The 27,497-nt window shown below is 41.0% G+C and overlaps 1 protein-coding gene across 4 annotated transcripts in view; it reads right to left on the bottom strand.

Moving 5' to 3' along the window:
* Positions 1 to 27,497, bottom strand: part of vps50 (VPS50 EARP/GARPII complex subunit) — a 105,778-nt gene that overhangs the window by 38,483 nt on the left and 39,798 nt on the right. For all 4 annotated transcript variants that reach the window (XM_044171019.1, XM_044171020.1, XM_044171017.1 and 1 more), the window contains exons 13-21: positions 21,376 to 21,508; positions 12,203 to 12,294; positions 11,930 to 12,024; positions 10,937 to 11,035; positions 9,294 to 9,384; positions 8,400 to 8,585; positions 6,219 to 6,337; positions 4,747 to 4,853; positions 3,286 to 3,407 (exon numbers count right to left, since the gene is read on the bottom strand). In XM_044171019.1, coding sequence (XP_044026954.1) covers positions 3,286 to 3,407; positions 4,747 to 4,853; positions 6,219 to 6,337; positions 8,400 to 8,585; positions 9,294 to 9,384; positions 10,937 to 11,035; positions 11,930 to 12,024; positions 12,203 to 12,294; positions 21,376 to 21,508 — 1,044 coding nt within the window. The remainder of the gene's footprint in view (positions 1 to 3,285; positions 3,408 to 4,746; positions 4,854 to 6,218; positions 6,338 to 8,399; positions 8,586 to 9,293; positions 9,385 to 10,936; positions 11,036 to 11,929; positions 12,025 to 12,202; positions 12,295 to 21,375; positions 21,509 to 27,497) is intronic.

Here is a 27,497-nt window from a genome sequence, read left to right as displayed (position 1 = left end):
CTTCAACGCCCACGTGGGCAACGACAGTGACACCTGGAGAGGGGTAATCGGAAGGAACGGCCCCTGATCTGAACCCGAGCGGTGTTCAGTTGTTGGACTTCTGTGCTAGTTACAGTTTGTCCATAACTAACACCATGTTCAAGCACAAGGGTGTCCATCAGTGCACGTGGCACCAGGACACTTAGGCGGAGGTCGATGATCGACTTTGTTGTCGTATCATCTGACCTCCGCCGCGTGTCTTGGACACTCGGGTGAAGAGAGGGGCGGAGCTGTCAACCGATCACCACCTGGTGGTGAGTTGGATCCGCTGGCGGGGAGGAAGCCGGACAGACTTGGCAGGCCCAAGCGTATCGTGAGGGTCTGCTGGGAACGTCTGGCGGAGCCCTCTGTCAGCAGGGTCTACAACTCACACCTCCGGGAGAGCTTCTCCCAGATCCCGGGAGGTTGGGGACATTGAGTCCGAGTGGACCATGTTTTCCACCTCCATTGTCGATGCGGCGGCTCGTAGCTGTGGTCGCAAGGTTTCTGGTGCCTGTCGCGCGGCAATCCCCGAACACGGTGGTGGACGCGGAAGTAAGGGATGCCGTCAGGCTGAAGAAGGAGTCCTATCGGGCCTTGTTGGCTCGTGGGACTCCCGAGGCAGCTGACAGGTACCGGCAGGCTAAGCGTGCTGCAGCCCGTGCGGTCACAGAGGCAAAAACTCAGGACTGGGAGAGGTTCGAGAGGCCATGGAGGAGGACTATCGGTCGGCCTCAAAGAAATTCTGGCAAACCGTCCGACGGCTCAGGAGGGGAAGCAGTGCTTCACCAACACCTTGTACGGTGCGGGTGGAGAGCTGTTGACCTCGACTGGGGATGTTGTCGGACGGTGGAAGGAATACTTTGAGGATCTCCTCAATCCCGCTGTCACGTCTTCCGAAGAGGAAGCGGAGGCTGGGGACCGAGGCGGACTCATCCATCACCCTGGCCGAAGTCACTGAGGTTGTTGGCAAGCTCCTTGGTGGCAAGGCTTCGGGGGTGGATGAGATCCGTCCTGAGTATCTTAAGTCTCTGGATGTTGTGGGACTGTCTTGGCTGACACGTCTCTGCAACATCGCGTGGCGGTCTGGGACAGTGCCTCTGGACTGGCAGGCCCGGGTGGTGGTCCTCTGTATAAGAAGGGGACCGGAGGGTGTGTTCCAATCACAGAGGGATCACACTTCTCAGCCTCCCGGTAAGGTCTATTCCAGGGTACTGGAGAGGAGAATTCGTCCGATAGTCGAACCTCGGATTCAGGAGGAGCAGAGTGGTTTTCGCCCCGGTCGTGGAACACTGGACCAGCTCTATACTCTCCATCGGGTGCTCGAGGGTTCATGGGAGTTTGCCCAACCAGTCCACATGTGCTTTGTGGATCTGGAGAAGGCATTCGACCGTGTGCCCCGGGCGCTTTGTGGGGAGTGCTCTGGGAGTATGGGGTCCGGGGCCCTTTGCTAAGGGCTGTCCGGTCCCTGTATAACCGGAGCAGGAGCTGTGTTCGCATTGCCGGCAGTAAGTCAGACCTGTTCCCGGTGCATGTTGGACTCCGCCAGGGCTGCCCTTTGTCACCGGTTCTGTTCATAATTTATATGGACAGAATTTCTAGGCGCAGTCAGGGGCCGGAGGGTGTCCGGTTTGGGAACCACAGGATCTCATCTCTGCTGTTTGCAGATGATGTCGTTCTGATGGCTTCTTCAAACCAGGACCTGCAGCATGCACTGGGACGGTTTGCAGCCGAGTGTGAAGCAGCTGGGATGAGAATCAGCTCTTCCAAATCTGAGGCCATGGTTCTTGACCGGAAAAAGGTGGTTTGCTCTCTTGGCGTGGGTGGGGAGTCCTTGCCCCAAGTGGAGGAGTTTAAGTATCTCGGGTCTTGTTCACGAGTGAGGGACGGATGGAGCGTGAGATTGACAGGCGGATCGGTGCAGCGTCTGCAGTGATGCGGGCGCTGTATCGGACCGTTGTGGTGAAGAAGGAGCTGAGTCGAAAGACAAAGCTCTCGATTTATCGGTCAATCTACGCTCCTGCCCTCACCTATGGTCATGAGCTTTGGGTAGTGACCGAAAGGACAAGATCGCGGATACAAGCGGCCGAAATGGGCTTCCTCCGCCCGAGTGGCTGGCGCTCCCTTAGAGATAGGGTGAGGAGCTCAGTCACACGGGGAGCTCGGAGTAGAGCCGCTGCTCCTCCACGTCGAGAGGAGCCAGCTGAGGTGGCTAGGGCATCTGATCCGGATGCCTCCTGGACGCCTCCCTCGGGAGGTGTTCTGGGCATGTCCCACCGGGGCGGCCCGGGAAGACCCAGGACACGCTGGAGGGACTATGTCTCTCGGCTGGCCTGGGAACGCCTCGGGATCCCCCCGGAGGAGCTGGAGGAAGTGTCTGGGGCGAAGGAAGTCTGGGAGTCCCTGCTTAGACTGCTGCCCCCGCGACCCGGCCCCGGATAAGCGGAAGAAGATGGATGGATGGATGGATGGAAAAATAAAAAAGATAGTAGAGATGACAGGAAATGAGGGGAGAGAGAGATGGGAAACGACATGCTGGACTCAAAACGGGATGTTGCGGCACCTTCAACCTCTAGGCCACCAAAGCACCCCAACTGTTTCCTATGTAAGCCCACACACTGGCAGCATCTTGACGCTCGTAGACGCATCAGGGTACGCCACTGTTCCATTTCCCAGGGTCAACGTGTGTCAACGATCCAGAAAAACAGCATTACATTTGTTCCTCAGATCATCACATCGTGACTACAACCAGTTCTGTCTGTAAAACACACTGGCACTGATGCACATCAAATATTGCGATACTACCTTTCAGTATGTCAGTATGTGTTTACAGTATTTTACAGTATGGTGACAGTGGAGACAGTCACATATGTAAACACTGACACAGTTGACATTAGAACAGTCTAAATACCAAAAATAGATTCAGTCACAAGGTTTTGCTGCAAGTCTTTAAAGAATAACTGCACCCAGTCTAATAATCCTGATTGCCCTGCCAACTAGAAGTGACAACATGCTGTTTTCCACAACCAATCCTGAAGTGATGTACCATGGCACTATGGTACTACATCACACCTGTGTGTAGTTACAAGTACAACAGACCACACCTGTCAGCTCGGAAGTTCAAGAGACGTTTCCTCCTTCCAAAATCTAGTGTGAAGTTACTTTTACTCTATGCATGTGTGATGTGTGTGATGTATTTTACTCATGGCTCTTCGACATAAATATACAGTGTGTAAACAGTAGCATAGCAATTCAAAAATACTGTACCATGTCATTGCGTCCAAAGAAAGTGTATACAGCGTACAGGTAGTAGTCGAAGAGCTGTGACACACAGTGGATGACATCGAAGGCGATCGGCTTCAGAATGTTCATCATCTGCATATACTTCCCTGTGAGGAGATGCCAGAAAATAAACAGTTACAAGAAGTTTGTAGGACAAGCTTTATATGTTCCTGACTGCATACCAGAGTGTAACACAGTGGACACCCATATTGGGTTTTATTTTTTTGGCCTAAGTATCAGTTTTCAACAAACAAAATGGTTCTGTTCTTAAAGCTAGGGTAGGTAATGTATTCCAGAAGCATAAAAACGTGGGGGAGTGGCTTTGGAGGGAGGACTGAAGGGAGAGGATTTTTTCAGTTGGATAGAAAATCTAGCTGTCTTTTGCCAGTTTCTCCAACATTACCTACCCTAGCTTATAGGAGATTAAAAGAGTTAAACTACAGTAAGTTAATCATGGTGGAACCACATCCTTTAAGGAAAAACGTCAGCAGGAAAACATTGCATTTGCATACACTCAAGGGCAAGGATTTAATTTAGATGGAAGGTAATAAAAGCAATAAGTACAGAGGAACAGGGGTGTAACAAAGTTACCATTGACTCAGAACTGATGAATGGAGGGGGAAAAAAGAAGAAATAAACTCAATCTAGCTGGCTTTGCCACTGAGACAGCACTATTTCTCTCACACTCATTTTTCACGCCCTAACCCTTGAATTCTGCACCAAGAACTAAGGGAGCAATCTAACTCCATCAAAGAGCTGAAAAGACTGAATTAGAAGTGATTGCTTGGAATCAAACTTTAGGTTTTCACTCTGTTTGCCACTCTAAGTTTTGCCACACGGCTCTAAATCAATAATATCAATTGTGTAAAAAAAAAAGACACAAGAAAAAAAACTATTATTCTATTTTGTACTGTATGTGCAGGAAAGGTGAATGAATTGAAAAGGGACAAACAGTTTAAATGAAAACAACTGGTGGGACCAGACTTTTTTTTTATTGTTTGAAATGTCAAGAAGATGTATCAGAGTTATTAAATTAATTCATATAGGAGAAGATTTATTTAGCCATACTTCCACACAGGAAAGATAACTGCCTCGTCTAATTTATTTTTACACATGAAAATCACATCATGAGGGTCACATCGCCAAAGGGTACGCTTTGCCAAGGAAGGGCCCCAATGTCTTCCACGTCACAAAGACATGTAAGCACCTCTTTGGAAGCGAAAGATCAGAGCTCAGGGCAAAGGCTAACCATTATTAGTGCAGCTCAGTCACACAGATAGCAGCAGAGACGTGAGCATGCCAATCGCGATGAGCTGCTGGCTTCATTGGTGAATAAATGGAAATCTCAGCAGGCTAGACTCACTCTGACTGAGTCTGGCCTGCTTTCAGGGAGAGGTAAGTGGTAGAATGTGTATGAGTGAGTGTGTGTGTGTGTGCAGGACTCACCGACAAGCCGGATGACATTCAGGGTGGTGTTGGTGAGGATCGGTGCATTGGTCTTATTTAGGTTGTAGTCTGACTTTTTCTTGCTTCTTATGGTCTCTCTGGACACACTGATGAGTGCAGGAGGTGGGGGTGAGAGAGAAAGTAGAGCAGAGTCATGAGAAAAGGAGAGACTCCGTAATATATGTGAACCTCACTAATCCTCGGCAATGATCAGCCAGGTTCAAAATCTTAGTGCGGGTCAGAGTCTCGTAATTGATTAATCAGAACCCTTTACACAATACAGGAGATACAGAAGGACCCTGGTGATGAAGTCTCTGAACTGGTGATCCTGGCGCACCAGACCCCTGACACTGATCATGGAGCCATATTAACCAGCTATCATTACATGGGCCTTCTAATTTCTGGATGTGACCACACGACACATTCAATAATTAACTATTAGTGATTCTTGCTTATAAGAATGGGAAATTATAATTTTAGTGATGATAGGCTAATGTAAGGTTAATGCAAATGGGGAGCAGAAAATCAAATGTGGTGAGAGTTAAAGCAAAAATATCTGGCATGTCAGACCTATGAAATAATGAGACTCAACACTGAGCACAAACATCACAATACCATTAATAAATCATGATTGTACATTACATGACAGGAAATGGTCATTATAACAGTGCTTTGTAATGAGGAGCTACTGAATAAGTAATAGTATTGTGTGTCGTGTTTCCCGTGCAAATCCGGTATAAAATTTAATGTCAGTGCTCAGATATGCACAAACGCATGTACATACACAATCCTAGGTTCTTAATAATTCAGTCCACCACATACACATGCAGTCGGTTTACTGATAAAAACACTATAATATGAACAAGGAGGGTTATAAAATTCAAAACTCCATCATGCTGCATCAAAAGCATCCAAATGTATGTGGTTATTTATGATGCACACTACATCTACGTACTTGAGAGGATGACATAAATAATTACAGCTATGACCTCCTAAGATGGTAATTGTGTGTGTTAATTATAGGACCGCCCTGATAATAAAATAAACAAAATACTTAATTCTCTTTCAAATGAAAATGAATCCATTTGAACAAGGTGCAGAGGAGCGTATGATTGCTTCCTTCTTTATTAAACAGCGACTAATCTTTCAATAGTCACCAATCACGTAGGCAGAGGTGGGAAGAAAGAGAATTTTTCATGGGTAGACAAAAAGCTTTATACAAGCTTTCTGCCAGCAGGGTTAGGCAGAGGTGAGCTAAAATTATCATCAAGTGGCATGATGCATGACTTCACATCCTTTTAGAAAGTCCTTAACAAAAGATTCAAGGACATATCAATTTGTGTCTGTGATTAACATGAGTTACTTAAGTTACTAGTTATGATGGACACCTGAATATACCATGTAACTTCACATGTCATACCCTGAGCTGTGTGTCTTCGGAGCGGCATAAAACAATTTGACTTGGAACTGACCTCTTGTGGGGGGCATCGCCCGTCTGCTCGTCTACGTAGTCCTGCTTGAGCTCCTCAGGGACATCACTGTCGCTGTCGTAATCTTGATACACACTCTTCTCCAGCTCATCTGACTCGTACTTGAGAAAGATAGATGGAAGTCACGGAAGACGAAGGGCCAGTGCAAAGACGAGATACAGTACAGAGGAAGTGAGTAAAAGAAATAAAAACAAGTAAAAAACTGTATAACATGCTGTGAAACTTCGCTGACACATCACCAGCTATGGAGGACAAGCGTGAAAAAATGTATGCCATGGGAAAATCATGTCACTGTTGTTGATCAGATAACACACTTCAATGAAAGGTCCATGAAGGTTTTAAAATAACATGAAATGCAAATGGCTACTCAAGAAGAAAACCAAATTGTTTCAAAGGGCTGTGATTAAATAATCTCAAATTTAATTGAAAAGAAAGTGCAACAACCCCATCTTTTAGCTCTAATGGGTGCATAACCATGAAACGACTGGCTTGAGGAGGAGAAGCAGAAAATTCGTTCTCCTCCCAGAGGAGAGTTCAGTTAAAGCTCCTCTGAAATAAGACAATATTTTCTTTGTCCTTAACTGCAAGCTCAGGCAACACAACAGCCATATAGAAAGGATTACAAGCTTAAGCCAAGCTAGGGCTTCTGTAAACCTAATATGTTAGATATTGCAATATAGTTTTTGATGTTGAGCCTGAAAGGAAAATATATCAATAAATCTAAAAAAAAAGTGGGTGATGTGTCAGGGTGTCTGGGAACCTGTGTAATCTCTTCTCTCCATTCTTGAAGTGAAATACTGTTTTGTTCAACAAATAAGCCTTGAAGGAACTACTAACTGATACTGGACTTTTTAGTAGTCATAGAAGGAGCACAGAGCTGCAGAGCTGCAGTGCCTACCAAAGCAATTTCTATACTGCAATGAGGACAAGAGGGACCTGACATCAGACTAGTGTAACTGATAACAGTACTTTGCTAACGCACACACTGTAAGATGTGTATTGATTCTCCTGTTCCTTCTTAACCACACAATAGTAGCCACTGTTTGGCTGTTGTTTAATATAATCCTTCACGCAATGCGTTCAGATTCAGATTTGTCAGGCAAGCAGAAGTGCTTGCTTTTAGTTGCTAGACAAGACAAGGGGCTTACACCCCCTCCACAAATCTAGCTAGGCTGGTCTTCTGGGTTTAAAAGGTGCAGTTGCACAAAGCATACTGACAGATGTACAGTCAAACAGGCACTCAAATCTGGAGAATCACGATTTCTCTTCTCTGTCAATTATTTATGGCATTATAGTGGCAGGCCTAGTAGTTTTACTACTACGACAGTAGTGGTAGACGACAGACTACCAGCAAAATCGAACGGCACCATACTTTTCTTTTAAAGGTGGTGTGCTGCCTATTTATATTTAACACAAAACACAGAGTAGAAAATGTGTGTCTAAGAAATAAAAAGGTTTCCAATATTGGAGGGCTGGATACTAAATACTAGACTAAAATAGCATACTAGGGAGTATGGCTTTGCTGAGGAAAATGATTGAATCCTGATGGATGACGACCCAAAAATTCATAGAAAAATGACTACATGACAACATTATAACATACAGCTCTACTCTTAAGTTTATTATTTGCCCCGCTGCTTGATCTACCCACAGATTTAATTTGCTATTTAACAGGTTATATTGCTTGTGAGACAATGCGTCAAAGTGTTAATAATCATGGTAGAGTCTGCACTGCTGGCCCTACACCATTAATAAAAGTTTGTTACAGCCCTGGTGATGACAGTTTGAGGGCTGCTGTAAACCACTTAATGACCCATAGTGATTATGTCGCAATTTATCAACTTGTCTCTTTATTAACTTGTTTGGTGACGCACCTCAACAGGTAGCCTTGTTAATTAGACATACTTAGGTAAGTGGGTTTATCTGACTGGTGGAATGAAAGAACAACTTGACTGAATTAACAGATGTGATCTGTACACGGTCCACATAAGGAAAGACAAAACAATCTATATGATGGACAATAGTAAATGAACACAACTACCATGTTTCATGTATAACTGACTGACTGGGCAACACACACATCACGCTTATACAACTAATTCCAAACTATTAAGCAGGCACCAATTGCAAGCATGTGTACCATTGCTTTTCCTTGGCACTTACCCCATTAGATGCCAACACATCCTCGGTCTCCTCTTCTTTGTGCTCAGCATGCATCTCAAAGGGGTTCCCCTCCTGAAGGTACTGCTGGAACAGAGACACCTCCACCTGAGCCGGGCTGGTCGAGGACACGGCCTGTCTGCTTGGGGAAACGGATGGAGAACGACACTGGCCCATGAACTTAAACTCCTGGATTGGAGAGGATGGGACAGAGACACACAAGAGACAGACGTAGGTTCATGTTTTGTGAAGTTAGCAGATGAGGCACATAGGAAAAGAAATTGAGGTTTAGAAACTTGAGCATTTCAGAACTTGATCTGTGTTATATACAGTATAACATTTTGCTAATTATTAATGGCTGCATTTTCAAATCAGCAATCATGATTAGGTCGAAAACAGCGGTAGAAAATAGAAAATACAGTGTGTACATCTATGAACAACACAACCGAACAGGTGCATGTTCTCCTGGAAATAGCTTGGCCCAAAGGTAAAAACACAAGCAAGCTTCCTGCTTGCAATGTGCTTGTTCTTGCATCATTTCCTTATGCTGTAGATCATGTTATCAAACCTTCCTGTATATTTTTTTTTATTAGGAAATGCTCCAAGTTCAGGAACTGAAACCATTTCAAATGGATCCCATGTAGTCAAGCCACAAAGGACAACAGCCTTTTATATAATGTGCAGTGAAATTCACTCCTCCTATGTTGATTCACAGGCTGACACACTTGCACACACACCCACATACACATACACACAGAAATAATTGTTTTGTTTTATATCCCCCACCACTGTGATGCAAATATCACAGTGGTGGATGTGTGTGATGAGTGAGTGTGTAGAATAAATGAATGCTACTGTGCTTCACTTTCTTGCCGCAGTGATGTGATTCTTACTCACATGGAGCTGGGCGATGTTAAAGTTAGACTTGACCGGACACAGTTCCCACGTCTCATTTTCCAGAAACATCCTCAGCTCTTCCAGTCGTGCCCTGAGGGGTTGAGAAGAGAGAAAAAGGAACGGGATAGAATAGAAAAAGATAAGAAGAGTTAAAAAGTTAAAAAGTTAAAAAGAAGAAGTCAACATCTGTCCATTACTGACCTCAAGCCATTTTGTATATTCAAGCATATTCGAGTCCAGATTAAATGTACTGACATTAAAAAAAAGCCCGCAATGGTCACTGATGTGCAGTGAAAAGGAAGAGGTTGGGGGTGTGTGTGGTGTGAGCTCAAGATAGCCACCCTGGTGCTCACCCACAGGGTCAATATCAGGTCTTTCTGTGTGAAATGTCCAAGCAGTGTTGACTTCAAACACTGCAGTACCACTTGTCACTTGTCTTAAAGGTGTTTGACATATGAGAAGCGAAAGTACATGGAACAGTGGCGAGACACAGGGAAGCCTTGTGGTACAGAAATAAAGAAGGGATACCAGTTGCAATGTCTTCAACGTTGTACAGTATGCTCAGTGAACTGTATTTAAGCAGTCCATTTTGCATCATTTCCCTACAGTTATATTCTTCAAAGCTAATGCACTGAGAATTTAAAAGGACATTAACACTTTGAAAACATTTCAATCAATCATGAACATAAAATCAGAAATTACCAATGGCGCAGCTAGTAGATATTTATCATGTCTGAACCCTGACAATGTCATTCTGTCCTTTGCACCCGCAGGCCAACAATACACCCACCCTCATGACTGAGTGTGTTACTGCAGGCAGCTGACAGAGAAATACAGGCATCAGCCAGGCGGGTTCACTGATGGGTAATCTCTTTGGGAATGACACCCGGCTGGAAAATGAATCAAACCTAATGTAAAGATGATGCACAATGGAAGCCTCCTGGCCAACAGTGCGGGGGGTAATGTTGTAATGCTGTCTGGTGTCCACCTCCTCTTCTCTCTCTCTCAGGGTCTGTCAACTCTTACTCTCTTTTTCAGTTCTGATTACAATTTCACACTGAGTTCACCTCCATCTCATCACCTCTAACCTAAAGATATATCCCATCATGCCTCTGTGTCTCCCTCCTTTGCCATCCTTTGTCACAGGAATGAAGCTTATTAGCAGCATTCTTATATTTAAGAATCTTATCAATGATTCTTGACAGGTAATCGCAACATTGATCAATGCAAAATCACCTCTGATGCAGCGCTGTCTGTGTGGAAGCATACATATTCATGTGGTTGGCAGGGGGTTATGTAATCAAGATGTAAATGTGCTTCCAGCTCAGTGAGTGTTACCGTGTAATTACACACCTACTCCAAACAGGGTTACACTGGGAATAGACCATAATCAAGGCAGCCAATGGTTGTGATTGTGTGTAAAAGTTTCTGTCAAGCAGTGATAACCTGCTGTCCAAGAGTCATCTAACCTTTAGCTAAACAACTTTCTTTCAATGAAATCGGGGGACTGCACGTCAGATCCATGCACTCTTCGTCTAACTGTTCACACACAATCAATCCTATCAGCCCAGTGAATGAACAGAAATGATGTCTCATTATCACATGATCCAGGAAATGATCCAGAAGCAATGGGAACATCTTACCTGTGATAGTTTTTAAAGTAGTTGATACTCTGGCGTTTGATGGACTCCTGCAGGACCTCTGACTTACTGCCACAGAACTCCTCCCCCACCTGCATCAACCTTGTAGAGAGGGTTGAAGGGTGAGGGGACAAATTATGACAGACACAACGATGAAGGAAGAATTGAGAAGGAGAAAGCGTGTAGTGAGAAGGCCCAGAGAACAAGTGGACTCAATAATGGCTGCCTATTAAACCTTAAACCCTAAAGTCTTGATAAGGACTTTATTTGCAGTGCACATGCGCACAATGATGCAACCACTGCAAGTTAGGACTACTGTGATTAAGGTAATGATTTGATTGATCATTTTATTGCAAAAAATATATACATTTTCACTGCACCTAAATTATATGTGCTTCTGCATAAACAATCCTTGTTGTTTTTTGCAGTCAAAAATGTAAACGTGATTTTCTAAATTTGTTGTTCATATTATTTTATCATTCAATAAAGAAAAATCTTTGCTATATCAAAAAACAGCCCTTTGGCATCAAAGCCTCTGGAGGATTATCACTGTGTGTGTGATTGACTGACAGCTGAGCCAGCAGGGGCACAGAGACACAATGTAAACAGACTTGCACTGGTAACTGTAACTTGCCAGTCAAGGGACAGACAACGAACTGTTAGCAGTGGTATTGAAGAAAAAGGACTACACAATGCTGCATCTAAAGTAAGTGACCTAAAAGAACATATTTTGACATTGGTAGGTAACTGACTAAGCAAACAGCTGTTGCACTATATAAAAAGATTATGTCATCTACAGTATGTGCACAGATAACTGTTACACAAACAGTGGCTTCATTAGATCAACAAACACTGAATGTAAATTTCTCCCTTTTGGGTAGTGATTTGGGTCATAAGACCTCACATTTACAGAACAGATTATTATGATCATAACATAATTTCCTGAAAATATAATATCCTGGATTCTACTCACAACCCTGTCTCTTTGCGGCGTACCTGCTGATGACATCCAGTACCACTATGAAATCGTCATATTTGAAGTTAGACATGTCTGTCCCCAGGATGTAGGCCTTCACTTTCAACTGGACATCCTGAAGAGAGAAGTGAGAGGCACAAGGTGATTCGTGGGAGGAGAACTTGTGATTGAGCAACTCTGAGTTGAACAGAAATCTGGTGGGAAAATAAATGAAAAGAAAAACTAGGAGCGGGGAGGGAGGAAGAGAAATGCTCAGACCATGCAAAGAAAGAGAGCGCGCTATTCTTTCCAACCTGCCAGATCCGTGTCAGTCCATGCTCCAGCTTCTTCTTTACATAGCTGCGGTCCACCACCGACTCATCAGACTCTGCTGCTACTGCGTCATCTGGGGGTATTCAAACAAAGCACACAGACGGATTCAAACTAATAACAAGACTGATAAAATTCTATTTCCCCTTTTCCGTTTTATTTATCTATTGTTTGACTGTGTCATTTCAGCATGACTCAAAGGATTTCATTTACTTATTTCAATGGACATCTGCACAATGATGCATGAGCAGACTGGATCTGAATCTGTACAAAAGTCAAAAAAGACTATTCTTACGGTTGATGAGGAAGGAAATGAAAAATATCCCTTTGATAATGGTAAGATATGATTCCTTAGGTGCATTCTAATACGAGTGGGGAAATGTGATGTAGTTGATCTGCAGATCTGACATGCTTGAGTATTGTCAAAAGTCTTTCACTGTAAGTTTGACCATATGGACAGCATGAATTTTAGCTGAAGACTCACTACTATCTGTACAGAAGTGGTTGTCAGTCAGTATCTGACAGGAGTGTAGGTCACAGAGTCCCTCAAGAGAGGGAAGACTGACAGCAACCTAGAACACAATAGGACAATACTGTCAAGGTCCTGTTCACTCTCAGGCAGTCAGTAAATGAAACCAACATCTCTGGTGAACATGATTCCTCCTCTAACATCTGCTCACTGTCTTCTCTTTTGTGCGTGATTTTTTTTTTCTTCTCGCCGATCAGATTGAATACCATGTGGTGCAGACACTGCAGAGGCTACAATGTCACAATAGCTGCAATGCTTTCCTTTGGCTGAAAATTGCTCCAATCAGTCTAAAGCTGCTTGCTCAGTTTGAAGTGGATCTCAGCAGCAGTGAGCCTGCAAGTCAACAAGCAGGTGGCTGTAAGTCCCACAGTCAATTCCTTAAATGTATTGGGAAGACTGATAGAGACACATCTTGGTCATGGATTACTCCACTAGTTAATGTTTGGGTTTGTTATTGTGGTTTTGTCTGTCTTTTGTTATTGGGCATAATATACCTAGAAGACCCTCTTTTAAAATGAATAAGTGCCACTTACAACTTACATTAAACATATACTTCTTAAAATGTATCCAGAATGTTACATAAATTGCTTTCTCCTTGTTCATTTTCCTACAGGATATTACTAACATTTCAGAAGAAAAAGGGGGATTTAATGTCTCAAACATGTGTTAAAAGGGAAGATGCTTGAAGACATGGGAACCTCAATCCTGGCTCTCTATGTAGGAAGAAAGGCCTTCATACCCACTGCAGCACCCTGATAACTAAATCAATCGCTACTGAACAACATTCAGTGCAGTGCAGGGCAGTATATAATAAATAACAAATGACAAGTCGAAATACATCATCACAAGAGTTTCTAAGCATGAGAGGAACAAATAACTCCGGCCCTATAGACAAAAGCCAGTTTTTTTTTAAAAAAGCTAAAATTCTGCTGCAGTATCTGTTATTAGAGTTCCTTTTCACTTAAAAAGCATTCTCTTCAAGTATTGGACAAGAATGTATATTTACAGGCAACCAAAACAATGTGGTGAATACACACAGTAAATCCATCTCCATGTGTGCCAATCACGGGCAGCGGAACAGATTATTGATGAGAAAGACATTCAAGAGGCAAGAGTTTCCAGGCTGAAGTCTTCACTATAAGAAAAGTAAAGAAAATAACATAAATGTGTGGATTTCGTTGTGTTTGAGATCACACGCACTGCCCTTCATTAACCATTAAACCAGATGATGCTTAGAGGCATTAGTCAGAGAAAACAAGGGAGACAGGCATCGATCATAGGTAGTGTTTTTCTTTTTCTGAAGCAGTGAGATGGTTGAAAGACCTAAAATCTTAAAACATACAAACACATAATTTAACTCGGCTTGACTCAAACATCTCCAAGCCGTAGTCAAAACAGAGCAACTGTACAGACAACCTGCTGGATGAGATGTTTGTCTTCTGAGCAAGAGAATAAATATCTCTTGCCATTTTGCCTGTTTTTAAAACAACTATACACACGTCACATTTTCCAAAAAAAACTAATGGTACTCAGTAGCAAAACTGAATATCACACATATCCCTTTTTGATCTGAGAATTTGTGGCAGTGAGGGAGATCTCATAAAGACACACCAGAACAAAATCCACATCCATTAAAAAAGTATAAATATAAATTTTATTATACTATGCACTGTGTATATTTAATTACATAAATATAATGACAGAGAGCCAGAGAAAGAACAGGAACAGTTTATGTTTTGGTCTGAGATGCCAGTGCTTTTGTGCGACATTTAGTGGCAGTGAACGTTGCATACAGCTCTTTTAAAGAAAAGAAAAAACAACACAATCAGAAGGGACCTCAAGAGGTTAAAAGACACGAAAAACCTAAACCAAAGTACTGTGCAAATTTAAAAAAATGCAAGTAAAAGACTTAAGACATCTGTTTTCAGTGGGAATCTGTGAACCTGGATTAATCAACGCTCCACAGAAACCTGTGAGCCTGTGATGGTATTCCTTTATGGTGATACAGACAAAAAAAGTGCAAGATAAGAATAGTTTCATTCACCAATAGATATATAGAAGGGTAATCAACATGATGTTCATGACATATGGAAAGCCATTCATGCCATGCTCACATCACAGGCTCCTATCACTGTTGTTTACATTCACACAGTGAAATTACAGCCACTGTATGCCATACAGGTGACAGATGGTACTGACTCAACCGATGGCAGCGATGTCCAGGGGTTGCTAACTTTGTGTATTATCGATTTATATATCCAGGTTCAATCACATTCTTAAACAGGGAACTCCACCTATTTTACACATCAAAGTCTGTTTACAGGTCTTGGGGAAGTATTTGCATATGTGAAAAAAGTTATATAAACCTTTAGCGGCTCCAGAGGGAAATCTGATTCTTGAGTCAGCGCCGGTTTGGACTACAAGTTTGAAAAACAAAACAAAAGCCTGCTCCTCATCTCTGCTTGAGGCTAGTGGCTCAAGGCTACATTAGCCCCTAATTGCACAACACACCCGAATCTCTGACTGAACTGTCGGCGGTCGAGTTGCTTTGTGGGTAATGTAGGTACCAGGTTTTGACAAGGACGAAGAATGTGTGGAACAAAAAAATATCTCGATATTATGATATCTCTGGTTCTGCTGCATCAATTATGATACTCTTTTTTTAAACTGTCCATTGTGAGTGTGATTGGAGTGCAATGTTAAATTGGTATATTGGAGTGCTCTTAACCATGGTGCATCAATCATCACTTAATTATTAACATCTTAGCAGATCTCCTGAGAAACAAAGCGGAAGAAGAACTCTGTTCTATTCAAACTTACAAGGTTTTCTAACTCTATTCTACCAGCACTTTTCCCACAGGACCTGTGTTAATTGTACTCTGAGGCATACAATTAGCAGCAGAGAGGATCTGCTCAGCCTTACTGTGGATTCTGACAGAAGGCTCAATATACCAAAGAAGAGAAAAAAATCCTCAAGAGGAATTCATTTCAAGTTTTGTTTGTTGCAATAGCTCGGTACAATGTGTTCCCCTTAAATATCATTAATGGGTAAGCCCATGCCTCAAATTGTCCACGGCAATAATTGTCCATCTTAAGAAGAAGTTTAGCCTTGCATTAGGTTCAAATGATGTATCGTATTAAAACAAGTGAAACCCCCCTTCTTTTCCTTCTACGGCAATCTTTATTATCTACTTCTCCTACTAACACATCAAATTCTCTCACATAATTTGCACTTTTTTGTCTCAGTCTTAAAGGCTGAACATAAGCTAACATGTTTGTTTCAGTGTCCAACAGTTCGACAGTTTCAGGACAACTTTGTTAAGAGTGCATCAAACCAAGACCCATGTGTCATGAACAGTAACATGAGTCACACTAGCTGTTTCAACAATGGATTCATATATTAACTTGACATGGTCAAGCGTGTCTTATCCCTAGGGAGAGGGAAAGCCTCTCCAGTTACCAAGGATGGTAACCATTTTGAGTACCAGACCAGCAAGATTATTTGGTGGACAAGGAGATACCACTTTCAGTACAGTAGATCAAATTTAAATTCTGGCCAGCAAGAATACCTCTGCACCTAGCTATAACATTTAACGTTTATCTTCTCCTCCCACCAACTGCATGCAATCATCACACTCAGAAATGGATGTGAGAGTAAGAGCTACACCTCATGTTTTTACTTGGTATTTGGATTTATATGAAATATACAGTGTTCTTCTTCTCAGATTCCTACCTTCACTGGGAGTGTGCTCATGATGCATTTTAAATTCAAGCCCTTCCCATCCTTTCATATTACCTCCACAGCCACTGCTGTCATGTCATAGCTAATACTAGTCATGATTTCTTATAATGACATTGTGGCAGGGTTTAATGAAACACGTCATGGGAATTTCAATGTATGTCCTAAACTGGTGGTTTTCAAACACTGTCCTTGAGACCCTAATGACATTGGTTGTATTTTGTCATTAATAGGGACAGAACTGGTGAAAACAATTGCATCATTGACTAAAAGACAAAAGAACAGAGGGCTTGGGAGACATCATGACATGGCAACTTGACATATCTGGGTTTCATTTAATGAGCACAAGGACGGCAGTGGGAGTGAGGGGGTGTGAGGAAGACAAAGTGAAACTGAGGTTGAGAAAACTGAGAGCCCTGACAAAGGTAAGAGCATTGGGTGTGTTAGAAAGATCAAATGAACGGAGCAACGGAGCATAGCATCTGGTTGGCCTCAATTGATTTAAAAACTAAAATCTCATAGTGACAACTGAGCTTGCTATTAATGTGCCATTAAGTCCATGGTCAAGCAAAGGAGCACCTTCAGCGGAAGACTTATCCCACCAAAAAGCACCACAGAGCGCCACAGGAAGTCATTCCTGCCTGTGGCCATCAAACTATTTAGCACCTCCCTCTGAGGGTTAGTCTGTTTGACCCTAGGTCTTGACTCTAGGTCACTAAACTGGACATTGAGCATTACATCTCCGCCATAATTAATAATAATTGTGCAATATTCTGTGTACTACTCCCATGCAATATTAGTTTTCCCATGTTCGTTTTTCTTATTTATTGTTATTGATATTACATACCTCTATTACTCTCGACAGTACATGCACCTCCGCTTATTACTATTACTTATTACATATTTGGTGACATTGTATTTTATACTGTACTTCTTCATCAACCAGTAAACCCACTTGGTACTCGACACTTAGTTTATCTTATACTTATACCGACCTGATACTTAATTTATTTTCTGACCTGTTTTATAGTGTTTATAGTGTATCATATCGTTTTCTAGTACTTCTCCTGTGTGCACTGACGTAAAGGCAAGCTACTGTAACAAAGAGTTTCCCTACGGGGATCAATAAAGTATTTCTGATTCTGATTCTGAAGAGGCTTCTAATGACGGCTCCGAATTAGTTCATCTCTTAAAGAAAGTGTATATTGATGCATTACATGAGATTTCTGAATCCATAATGTTTTTATTCCATTTAACAAAAGTACTCTTTTTTTTTCATGTATCCTCTTTCCACCAATTTACCACCAACAACTATATCCACATTAATTCTCCATACTCTGCAGTTGTTGTCAGTGCAGTTCGTATCACTGCTGACTCCCACTGTTGACCTGGTAAGGGTGTCAACAGCCTCCCCAGGTTAACGATTTAGAAAGCTTTAATAATGGTTATTAAACAGCGTTACTACAGAGAGGGAGGAAAAGATAAATGATAGGGAAAGGCACCCTTTGCCAATCCATAGGTGGTAACCAGTGTTTGACCTTTGGTGGCATTGTGGGTAACGGAGTTCTTGGTGACTCACAGGACAAACACCCATAAGGGCCTTAGCTCCCCACTGGTTTCAAACTATGACTCATAAAAGAGCAGCATGTGCGTGCCTTTGCATAAATCTGTAAAAGTTTAGTGAAAAACACAGCTCATGGTTTTAGAATATTTTAACACAATCTAAATGGAAGCAAATAGTTAACAGTAATCTGTGAGAATCTGGAGTATGATACCTGGCAATGTGAATTCAAATTCATGGAATTGAAAACATTATCTGATATTCCCCACAGATGATGCAGAGTTAAGGGATGCCAAAAAAAATTAAAAAATAAAGCAGTACAGCTGACATGTACAAAATGATGAAAGCAGACAAAACATAAAACTCCAAACTAGCACCATACAGTTGGGTAGTATTGCCCTGTAGCACTGCACCACATGGTTAATAAATCCCACTTAATTTCAAGGGATTACATTCCATCACACTAATATACCCTATACATTCAATTTATTTATTCAGTGATGATTTGGTGCAGTTTGAGAATAACAAATTATGTGTTTTTTTTATTCACATGCACACCTTAATGTGTTGAAAGGCTTGGTCGCACTGTTGTATGTAACTTCCAACCTGAAAGTCCTTTAAAGGAGATGAGATTTGAAAGGCTTACTAACAAATTACTGTATACACATGATCTATAAGCAGGTTAGAAAATATTGACAAAAAACATTGATTAGATTGGTGCTCAGTGTCATGTTGACTCAGGGGAAGGGAGGTATGCATAAATAAAAAAGTATAATGAAATTGGCCAATCAAAAAAAAAATTGCAATATATAACTGGGAGAGGTCAGTAAACCATAGGTTATTTCACATAGAATGCTTCCCAGTTTCGTTTATATGCCAAGCTACTGCTGAACATTAATGAGGTGTGAAAGCCAATTCTCACTCTGACTGCGTTTTTCTTTATCATACCAGAGCAGACAGCCTCCATACATTTCAACATTAGCCTACATGGTTCATGCCCATGATCTGTATGAACATGTAACTGATGCACAAACTGGCCATGGTTATTTGCTTTCACACACTCAAGTGCTTTCAAACAGATGGAGCGATCCCTGTGCCCGACAGCCATCAGTGCTGATCAAACATGACAGGGTGTGTGCTACAGCAGCAAATCTATTTTGTCAGGTAGGGATATGACCCTGGCCCATATTACTTCCTGAAACAACCTTTCCTTTCATCAGGTGACGGGATTAATTACTGAAACATTACACTGACCAGCTCAATATACCAAGTGGCCACAGCCCTGAATTCAATGGGATGCTCTTTTGGCTTTCTCACTGAAGGGAGACTTCAGTGGGTCTGAAGGCCTCTTGTGTGAGATGGAGGTTGCTGGCTGAAAATGCCTGTACAGTAAATCACTACTCTGATGGACCCCCCCCCACACACATTAGGATAAAGAGAGAAAGGTGAGAGCCAGGACAAAAACAAGATAAGGGACAGCATTTCACAGATGACAGAGGTGACAGCCAATCAAACAGTGAGATCATAGATGGTGCTGCGTGAAAGGGAATGTGGTGTATGTCCTTTCCCCTGCGAGGAGGATCACATCTAAGGAAGAATCCTGAGGACTTAGCATGTCACCAACCATTCAGGACATCCTTGTGTCCTCATCCATTCCCCTAATGAATGAGCTATCTTTCGATACGCAGTAGGAAAGTACCAGCTAATTTGACAGTTCTGTATTTGCAGCTAATATCTGACAAAGTCTTTGGCAAGACAAATGATATAAACGGCGATGAGGTGAAAAGTGCTATAAACCAAATCCAGTATGGGTTCTTTTCTTACACTGGTAAGAAAATCAACTTCTAGTGGAGCTTACTGCTAAACCGCAAAGTATGTATTGCCTTGACAACTGAGCTTCCCGAGGCTGATGTTTTCACATCTGGCTGACTGAAGGCAGGATGGAGAGAAGCAGCGACACAAGCCTTTTCTTGTTGATCCAGACATAAGTTTTGGGTTTGTACAGATGTGGTGTTCAGTCGTCTTGCTGTTCTTAATGGGGCGTAACTTGAGTGCAGCTATACTGAGTTTCCAGTGGAGAGTTGGTACATTTTGTGATGATAACAGTATAAAGTGCACTAAATGTACAAAAAGAATGGGTAACTTGCTATTTCTTTTCTAAAATTATTTAACAGGTTGAATTTTGGTATCTAAATTATATCGGAAGGCCTAGAATGTCACTGAAGACAACAGAAAAAACAACCCCATGTGTGGAAAAAAAGTCCTGTTTGTATTAGCATGGAAACAGAGCACACTCAAAGTCATGCATGACACATTTCAGTAAGAAAAAAATGCATGATTCATGGTTCACCTGTGCATATATTTATCCTTGAAACCATACAACTAGGTCATATTAATTTCGCAATGTAAATTCAACAATGTGTACATAACATTTATATTCATGAAATTAGGACTGTCAAACCAATTTAAATTTGATAATGCTACAAACATGAACACATACAGAACACTATTATTGCACCACAGAGCTACTGTAAAACTATAATGCACATCTCTTTGCATTGCTGCAGAGAGGAGGTGTTTTACTAATGACAGTGTAATCAAAAGTGATTACTCCGCTGATGACTCGTTCAATGACCTCTGCACTCAAAGGGGACTTAATAAATGCTGAAACATATATGCAACTTCAGTACCTGTTCCACTACACTGTGTGCTGCACTGAAGCACCAGCACACATTCTCTCTATTCATACACCTGGGTTCAATCGTTACTTTCTGTAAGCTATAAATCTGCTGAACCTACTGTATGTTGAAATCAAACAGCCAGGAAAGAGCGGCACTCCTGAGAGTGTGGTGAAGGCTGAGCCCAATTTAATTAACTCTTTGTAAACTGAATCTGCAAGTTAGTTTTTCAGCTTCTGGTACAGGGAGCATATTTGGTGTTTTATCAGTAAATCTAAATGAAAAACTAGAGAGAGAGAGAGAGAGAGAGAGAGAAGAAAGCAGGTGACAGAGAGATTTTAGAGAGTTCAAATGAAAAAAAGAAGGAGCGTTTGAGGCACACAATATTATCTTGTGCAAGACTACAAGTTAATCTGATGATTACAAGTTAGGTACTCTCTATATGGGATCTGCTACATGTGAGAGGTTATTACTGTATCTTTTATTTCTGAATCTTTAATTGCACCAAGATAGGATTCTTCTAAATATAGGGAACTGTGCAACTTTTTGTTGCATTTTGGCAGGTCAGAACAAATAGAGTAGTGTTGCTGAATATAAATAGGTTTTGAAAAATTTGAAGGTCATAGGATTAAATAGGTATTGTCTCTTACCTGGAGTGGGTGTGGTCTCCTGTTTGTCATGCTCCTCATGCCACTGCATGGTGCGGTGGTAGCTCAGCATCACCTCCCACAATGCCTTGCATAGATCTGTCAGGCAGGGAATGTAGCTGTCCAGGGTGATATGCTGCCAACAGAGAAGTAATAAAAACAAGGTCACTGATGCTCTTTTCTATACAGTATATGAATTCCCTGCCATATTTTGTATTACTCTATTCATGTGTCATATCTACCTTTATTGTATTTACCTAAAAGAAAAAAGGAATTATTTCAGAGTTATGAAACACACAGTGCTGAACTACCTGAATAAATTGCAAGATTCAGCAAGTGACTCAGACAAAAAATAAGCTAATCAGCTGTCCTCTATGTTACATCTAATTAAAGCCTGCTTATACTCATCATTCAAGGACATCGTGTTGGAAAACATCTATTTTATGTGTCAAAAGGAACACTTTCATCTTATGTAAAAGCTAATTACTGTAAGGCCTGATTAAAATAAGGATGTTATTAAGAGGGTGTCTTACTTAAACACAGAGTATAGATTTAATAATATCTCTGATGTGCACAATAGGGAGGCTACTATACTATATGACATGAACACTTGAGTTCAAAATTAACACGCACAGATGATTCTCAATTGTTCTAATTGCATTTAATTGAAATAAGACTCAGTTTCTATGTTATCTGTCTGAGAAAATATCCTTTTAGCAGTCGTGTAAAAAAGCAAATGGATCTCACTGACCTATTCACTCTCAGGACAATAATTTACTGTATGGTTGTCATGGTAACAACACTTGTGTCAAGTTCATTTTCCCATATATGAGATTTAGGACTCTTTAATATAATATCTAAGTTAGAGATGTATAACAAGCCCAGTACTGTAGATATATAATATGTCTATGTAGGTGGCCACCCATTCGCTGTCTGTGCATCAGAAAGTAATACATCAGCTATGATATAATGTTCATTTGCCCAAGGCCAAAAGTGAGTTATTGCTGTCATAAAATGGTAACTATATTAATTCTGCACGTTGTACAGTACATGGGAGTATTGAGTATTTTTACAAATTAAAATAATATATTAATGATAATTCTGCCAGTAACATGGCTTAGGTAATGATGCCTTTTAAGAGAATTCTAATGTTGACCGATGTCTTTTTAATGATAAATAAATAATTATCTACCTGCCTCCGTATCTGACAGTATGACTTAATCCATGAACTAACCACGACTCCTGCATTGACCTTTGTGAAATATCACAGTGGTGCTAAATACAAAACAAGACAGCTAAAAATGTATGATAGAAAGTACTCAAAGGATAATGTACACTGCTGTTTTTCCTGCACACATCCAACATGAACGCATCTGATTCTAAGCTCTTAGGAGGCCAGACGGCCTGCAAAAAATGCTTGTGTTAAATAAAAATTTAGCCCACCTACGAAAAGTACAGCTGGCACAATAGTAGCCACTGACACAGCTCAAGGCTCTACAGAACATGTAGAGCCTGTCAACATGTTCAGAGACAAATTAATCACTGCCAGATGAAACAGTGCTGTCGGCAGCAGCTGTACTTTACTTTGTTTAAACCACGATAATGAATAAGTGTTTGAAGACTCCTGCTATCTTTCACAAAAGCATTGTAAATTACACACCGCAAGCCTCACACACTGGTGATTGCTGAGAGAGAAAACAGTGCATTGCAATACAGACAATACAGAGTAAAGTAACACATTCTTCTTGCTTTTTACTCTAGCATGTCCAATTCCCTGAGTGACAAACCACCACTTGCCAAGAGGACAATCTCTCAACAGAACATTTGCTAGTGAGACATCTGAAGTAGATTCACGACTGTAAGCCATCAGCAAGAAAGTTTCATATAATGACCGCTATCTCAAAAGATGTTAATGAAAGAGCTGCTGCCCAAGTCAGCTAAATTGCACAACAGGCATGAATCCACTGCTGTCAAGCACTGTTGTTAGAGATGGTGCTATTAATTTAACAGCCATTAATTAGAAATATAACATCACTACACTGAATAGTGAAGTTTAACAGGTAATACTAATACTAATAATGTTTAACAAACATTTCTAGCTCTTCAAATTAAAAGTGGGAAAAGCGAAATACACTGTTAAAATAAAGAAGTTGGTAATGTACTATACTATTAAAGCACAGAATATTGGTGGTAAGGTGATGCTTTCATACAGATTTCACTGTTAAATACACATCAGACTTTTAGCCATCCATTCTCAATAGCACATTAAAACAACATGCCCTGCAAAACCTCCAATGAGGACAGTCAATTATGCTCTTACCAGTGTAATAAATCCTCATATAAATTTGTTTTAACTGCACTCAAACTTGAGAGGTTTATAATACCTTTGCTGCAATGGACATTAATCACTGTTTTCTTTCTGAGGATGTTTTTGTAACCATAAACAAAGGCAACCCATCTCCAAATTAACATTTCAGCAACAAAACAACAAACCTCTACACCGCTACAACCACAGCAGCAGGGTTAAGATCTTCAGTGAATTTGATGAGAAGAAGTAATCTCAGCTACCTTAGCTACCTCAGCTAAATCTTTAGCTGGAACCAGTCATCCACCCTGCTGGACGCAGCCTTCTCAACAAGTACAGTAATGAGAGCTCGGAAGAGCCATTTTGGAACAGCTATTTGGTTTTCTGAAGACAGTTACCCATCATTATGCACATAACACATGCCAAGCTGTGTCAGGGAGGTTTTGAAAAGACAAAGCGCTGAGTGCATTTTTTCAATTGTGTTTGTGGGCGTGTGGAGGAGTATGCATGCAAGAAATGCCAAATATTTTACAAAAGAGTTGTGCAAGTGAGTGCAGACACTCTTGATTTAGCTGATTCACTTTCTTTAGCAAAAGACAATCAAACCCCCTTCCTTTCAAAAAAAGAATAAACAAACAGATTAACCTGCAAGAGATCAAAAACATAGTCAGCAATCCGTAGACCTGCTGTGCCAGCAAAGAAGCAAAGTACAGTACACCCTCCTAAACAGGAATCTCTCACACACACACTCACAAACACAACTTGGTGCACGGGTCGGTAAAGAGAGTCTGGTTTAACTTTGAACCAACATATATGACACATTTTAACAACACGTCTAGGTACTTAAGTGCAGTGGGTTCCTACGCAATCAGAAAAATCTCTTGAAATGACGTTGTAAACAAAAATCTTATCATTACCCTGCTCCTCCTGATTTAATATACTGGACTTTGTAAGGTTAAGGACAAGTTACATCAAGTTATCTGTAGCATTCTGGATGGCATAACATCAGTCTGTGAGTTAATAAAGGCCTCAGCTATTGAAAGTGACATGCAGTTTATATAATGCTATCATCTGCATAAAAGTGAACAAATCTATTTCTTATGTATATTGTAAAGAGCAAAGGACCGAATACAGAACCATGTGGCAGACCTTTAAAGAGTAAAGAAGCTGGATTGTGCTGTCTGCTTGAGTGACAGTGAGTAACAATGTTAATTTTCTTAACAGAGATGTTATTCTCTGTTTGCTGCCAGGGACTACAGATGTAAATTAGCTTATAGCTAACTACATCTGGTAGAACAGCTAAGAAACTGTGCACTGTTCCTGTCAAATAAAATAAATAAACCACTGCCTGATGCTACTGTCAAAGCCAATGTCTTTTAACTTAAGAAAAATAATAATGGTTGACTATAAAATGCTTAGTTAATGCTCAGTTTATAGTTTAAGGCAATACTCCTTTTAAACATGATCACTTTACAAGCAGTTGTCAAAGTGCTTTAACCAAACTTAAATCCACATTAGAGAATGGGGTATAGATTGAGATTTCGCACAGGAACATGTTTTCAATCATTTGCCTTTTTCAGGTTGTACTTTAATGTGCATCATCACAATAACGTGCCACGCTCAACAACAAGATTCACTGCAAATGTTAACTTTGTCAAAGGCATTGACTAAGTCTCCATAGGATTCAGAGGGAGATGTTTTTGTTGCTATTCAAACCACAGATTCCTCAGAAACACACAAGAATGATCCAAGAAACTAAAGAGCAAAAATATAATGAAGGGGGCATCCTGGCCTGAGAAGCAAAAATCTAATAAAACATTCCTTTGGGGGGAAAATTTAAAAAACACTTGATAAACGGATGCAGTCTTTAGATGTCTATCGCTACTGTGACAGAGTAATAACAACAAACTACATGAGACTAATTTCCATCCATAATAGCTGGGATGATGAGATGCACAATGTTTGGCAGTAGATTAGTTTTATTCTGTAATGAAGCTATCTGCAGCCACGGTTAACTAAACACAAAAAAAAGGCCGGCCTATAATGATGGCATTGTTTAACATGAAAAAGCAACAGTGTCTGCATCCACTCCTCAACCTTGCAAAATGGTCCATCTTTTAGATATACAACTGCACTAAAGGTCAGCCTATATCAAAATAATGGGACACTGCACAATAGAGAGTGGGATGGATAACTATGGGTTACTGATGAGCAGCCGTTTGATATTGTTGGGGTGATTTCTCTATCATCAATAGAGCTAATGGCTTTGTATTTATACAACACAGGTAAAAACCAACACTAAAAGGCTAAAGCCCCACTAACAGCTTCTAGAGGCTGCCATGTTCATTACCCCTTACAATATGACTTCGTAGAATTATCAGAAACAATATTTCTGTTAGCGTAATCCCATCTGCTGATATTTTGCATGAAGAAGTTCAATAAATTAAGTGTTGGCTTGCAGTTCAGTATATAGTCCAGCCTTTACAGTCACCTCCTCTCCTATGAGAACCTCCTATAATTCTGGGAGTGAACTGTCCTATTTCCATCAGGAGAAATGTCAGACAGACAAGGGGATTTATAAGGATTGAGGCAGGCCAATAATGATGAGATGTTGATGTAAAATTAATAAGACCCCCTCACAATCAGAACTGACCTTTCTGAGTTTTTCCATTTCCCTTGAATTTTAAGTTGTATAACTAAAAGGCAAGTTCAGAGGGTCTAATGTGGTTCTAACATTTTCTTAACCTTTATTTACCAGGGGAACAGCAGCTGAATAAGTTTGTTCTTCTCCATAAACATCAAGTTTCCTAGTGATACAGTTCCACAACATTAACACATTCTCTACTGAGCAGCTGCACTGGAGCAGCTGAGGGGTCAATGCCTTGCTCAAGAGCAAATCAATGGTATTTGTTGAAAGAGCAGAGAGTATTGCTTAGCTGATTTGAACACATTTTTTTTCACACAGTCTGTTGATCTGAACCAGAATCACAGGTATATTTTTTGTACTAGTCAGAGAGACCTTGGAAACAAGTCAGTGAGTGCCTCTATGCTGTAAAATCCAAAACAACCTCCAAGAAGGACACTGAAGGACATTTCAAATACTCAGAAAGAACAAGTTTTCAAGCCCATCTTCAGACTTTTAGCACCTTTTCAAAACCACCTCAGTCCAGTGTGTGTGCACCACATAAACTAGACATTTATTTCACATGGGTACTTCAGTTAGTTCTCCTTTTGACATTCAAGGCAGGTACTTAAGTGCAATAAATAAAATTATCTACCGTAAGGAGTAAAGGTAAGCAAAACACTTGATCTCCCCATAAAAGTCTCTATAGACAGGCTGAAAATGCTGTCAGCCACACAAATGAACTGTGTGTTGGTGTTCACATACCTCTTCATTTGAGTGTACGCCTGTGTGTGTATGTGCTGCCCTATCAATCATGATCACACAGCGGAGAGTGTAACGATACATCCCATCAATCTTAAGTTGGTGAGAGTGTTTGTACAGTATGTGTGTGTGTGTTTGTTGTATGAGTGGGATCATCCAGGCAACACGACGTGGTGACAGGGTATCTATCAAACACAAGTAAACATAGGATATGTCTGTAACTACTGTACAGTTGCATGCACACATTATTTAATAAACAAAAATAAATAAGGTAGATTATACAGTACTTAGGTCATGCACGTAAAGCTATGATCATAAGCATTAAAGAGCATATTGGGTTGTTGCTAGACTGGTATTACTGTCAAGTATCCTGTAGAACAGTATATCTATAGTGTCACTGTTTTGGTTTACCCCACAACAGTGAGAGAGAACTCT

This window comes from Siniperca chuatsi, linkage group LG17, assembly GCF_020085105.1.
Source record: "Siniperca chuatsi isolate FFG_IHB_CAS linkage group LG17, ASM2008510v1, whole genome shotgun sequence".
NCBI classification, from domain to species: domain Eukaryota; kingdom Metazoa; phylum Chordata; class Actinopteri; order Centrarchiformes; family Sinipercidae; genus Siniperca; species Siniperca chuatsi.
The sequence above is the reverse complement of the archived record's forward strand: the minus strand, read 5'-3'. Positions and strand labels throughout refer to the sequence as shown.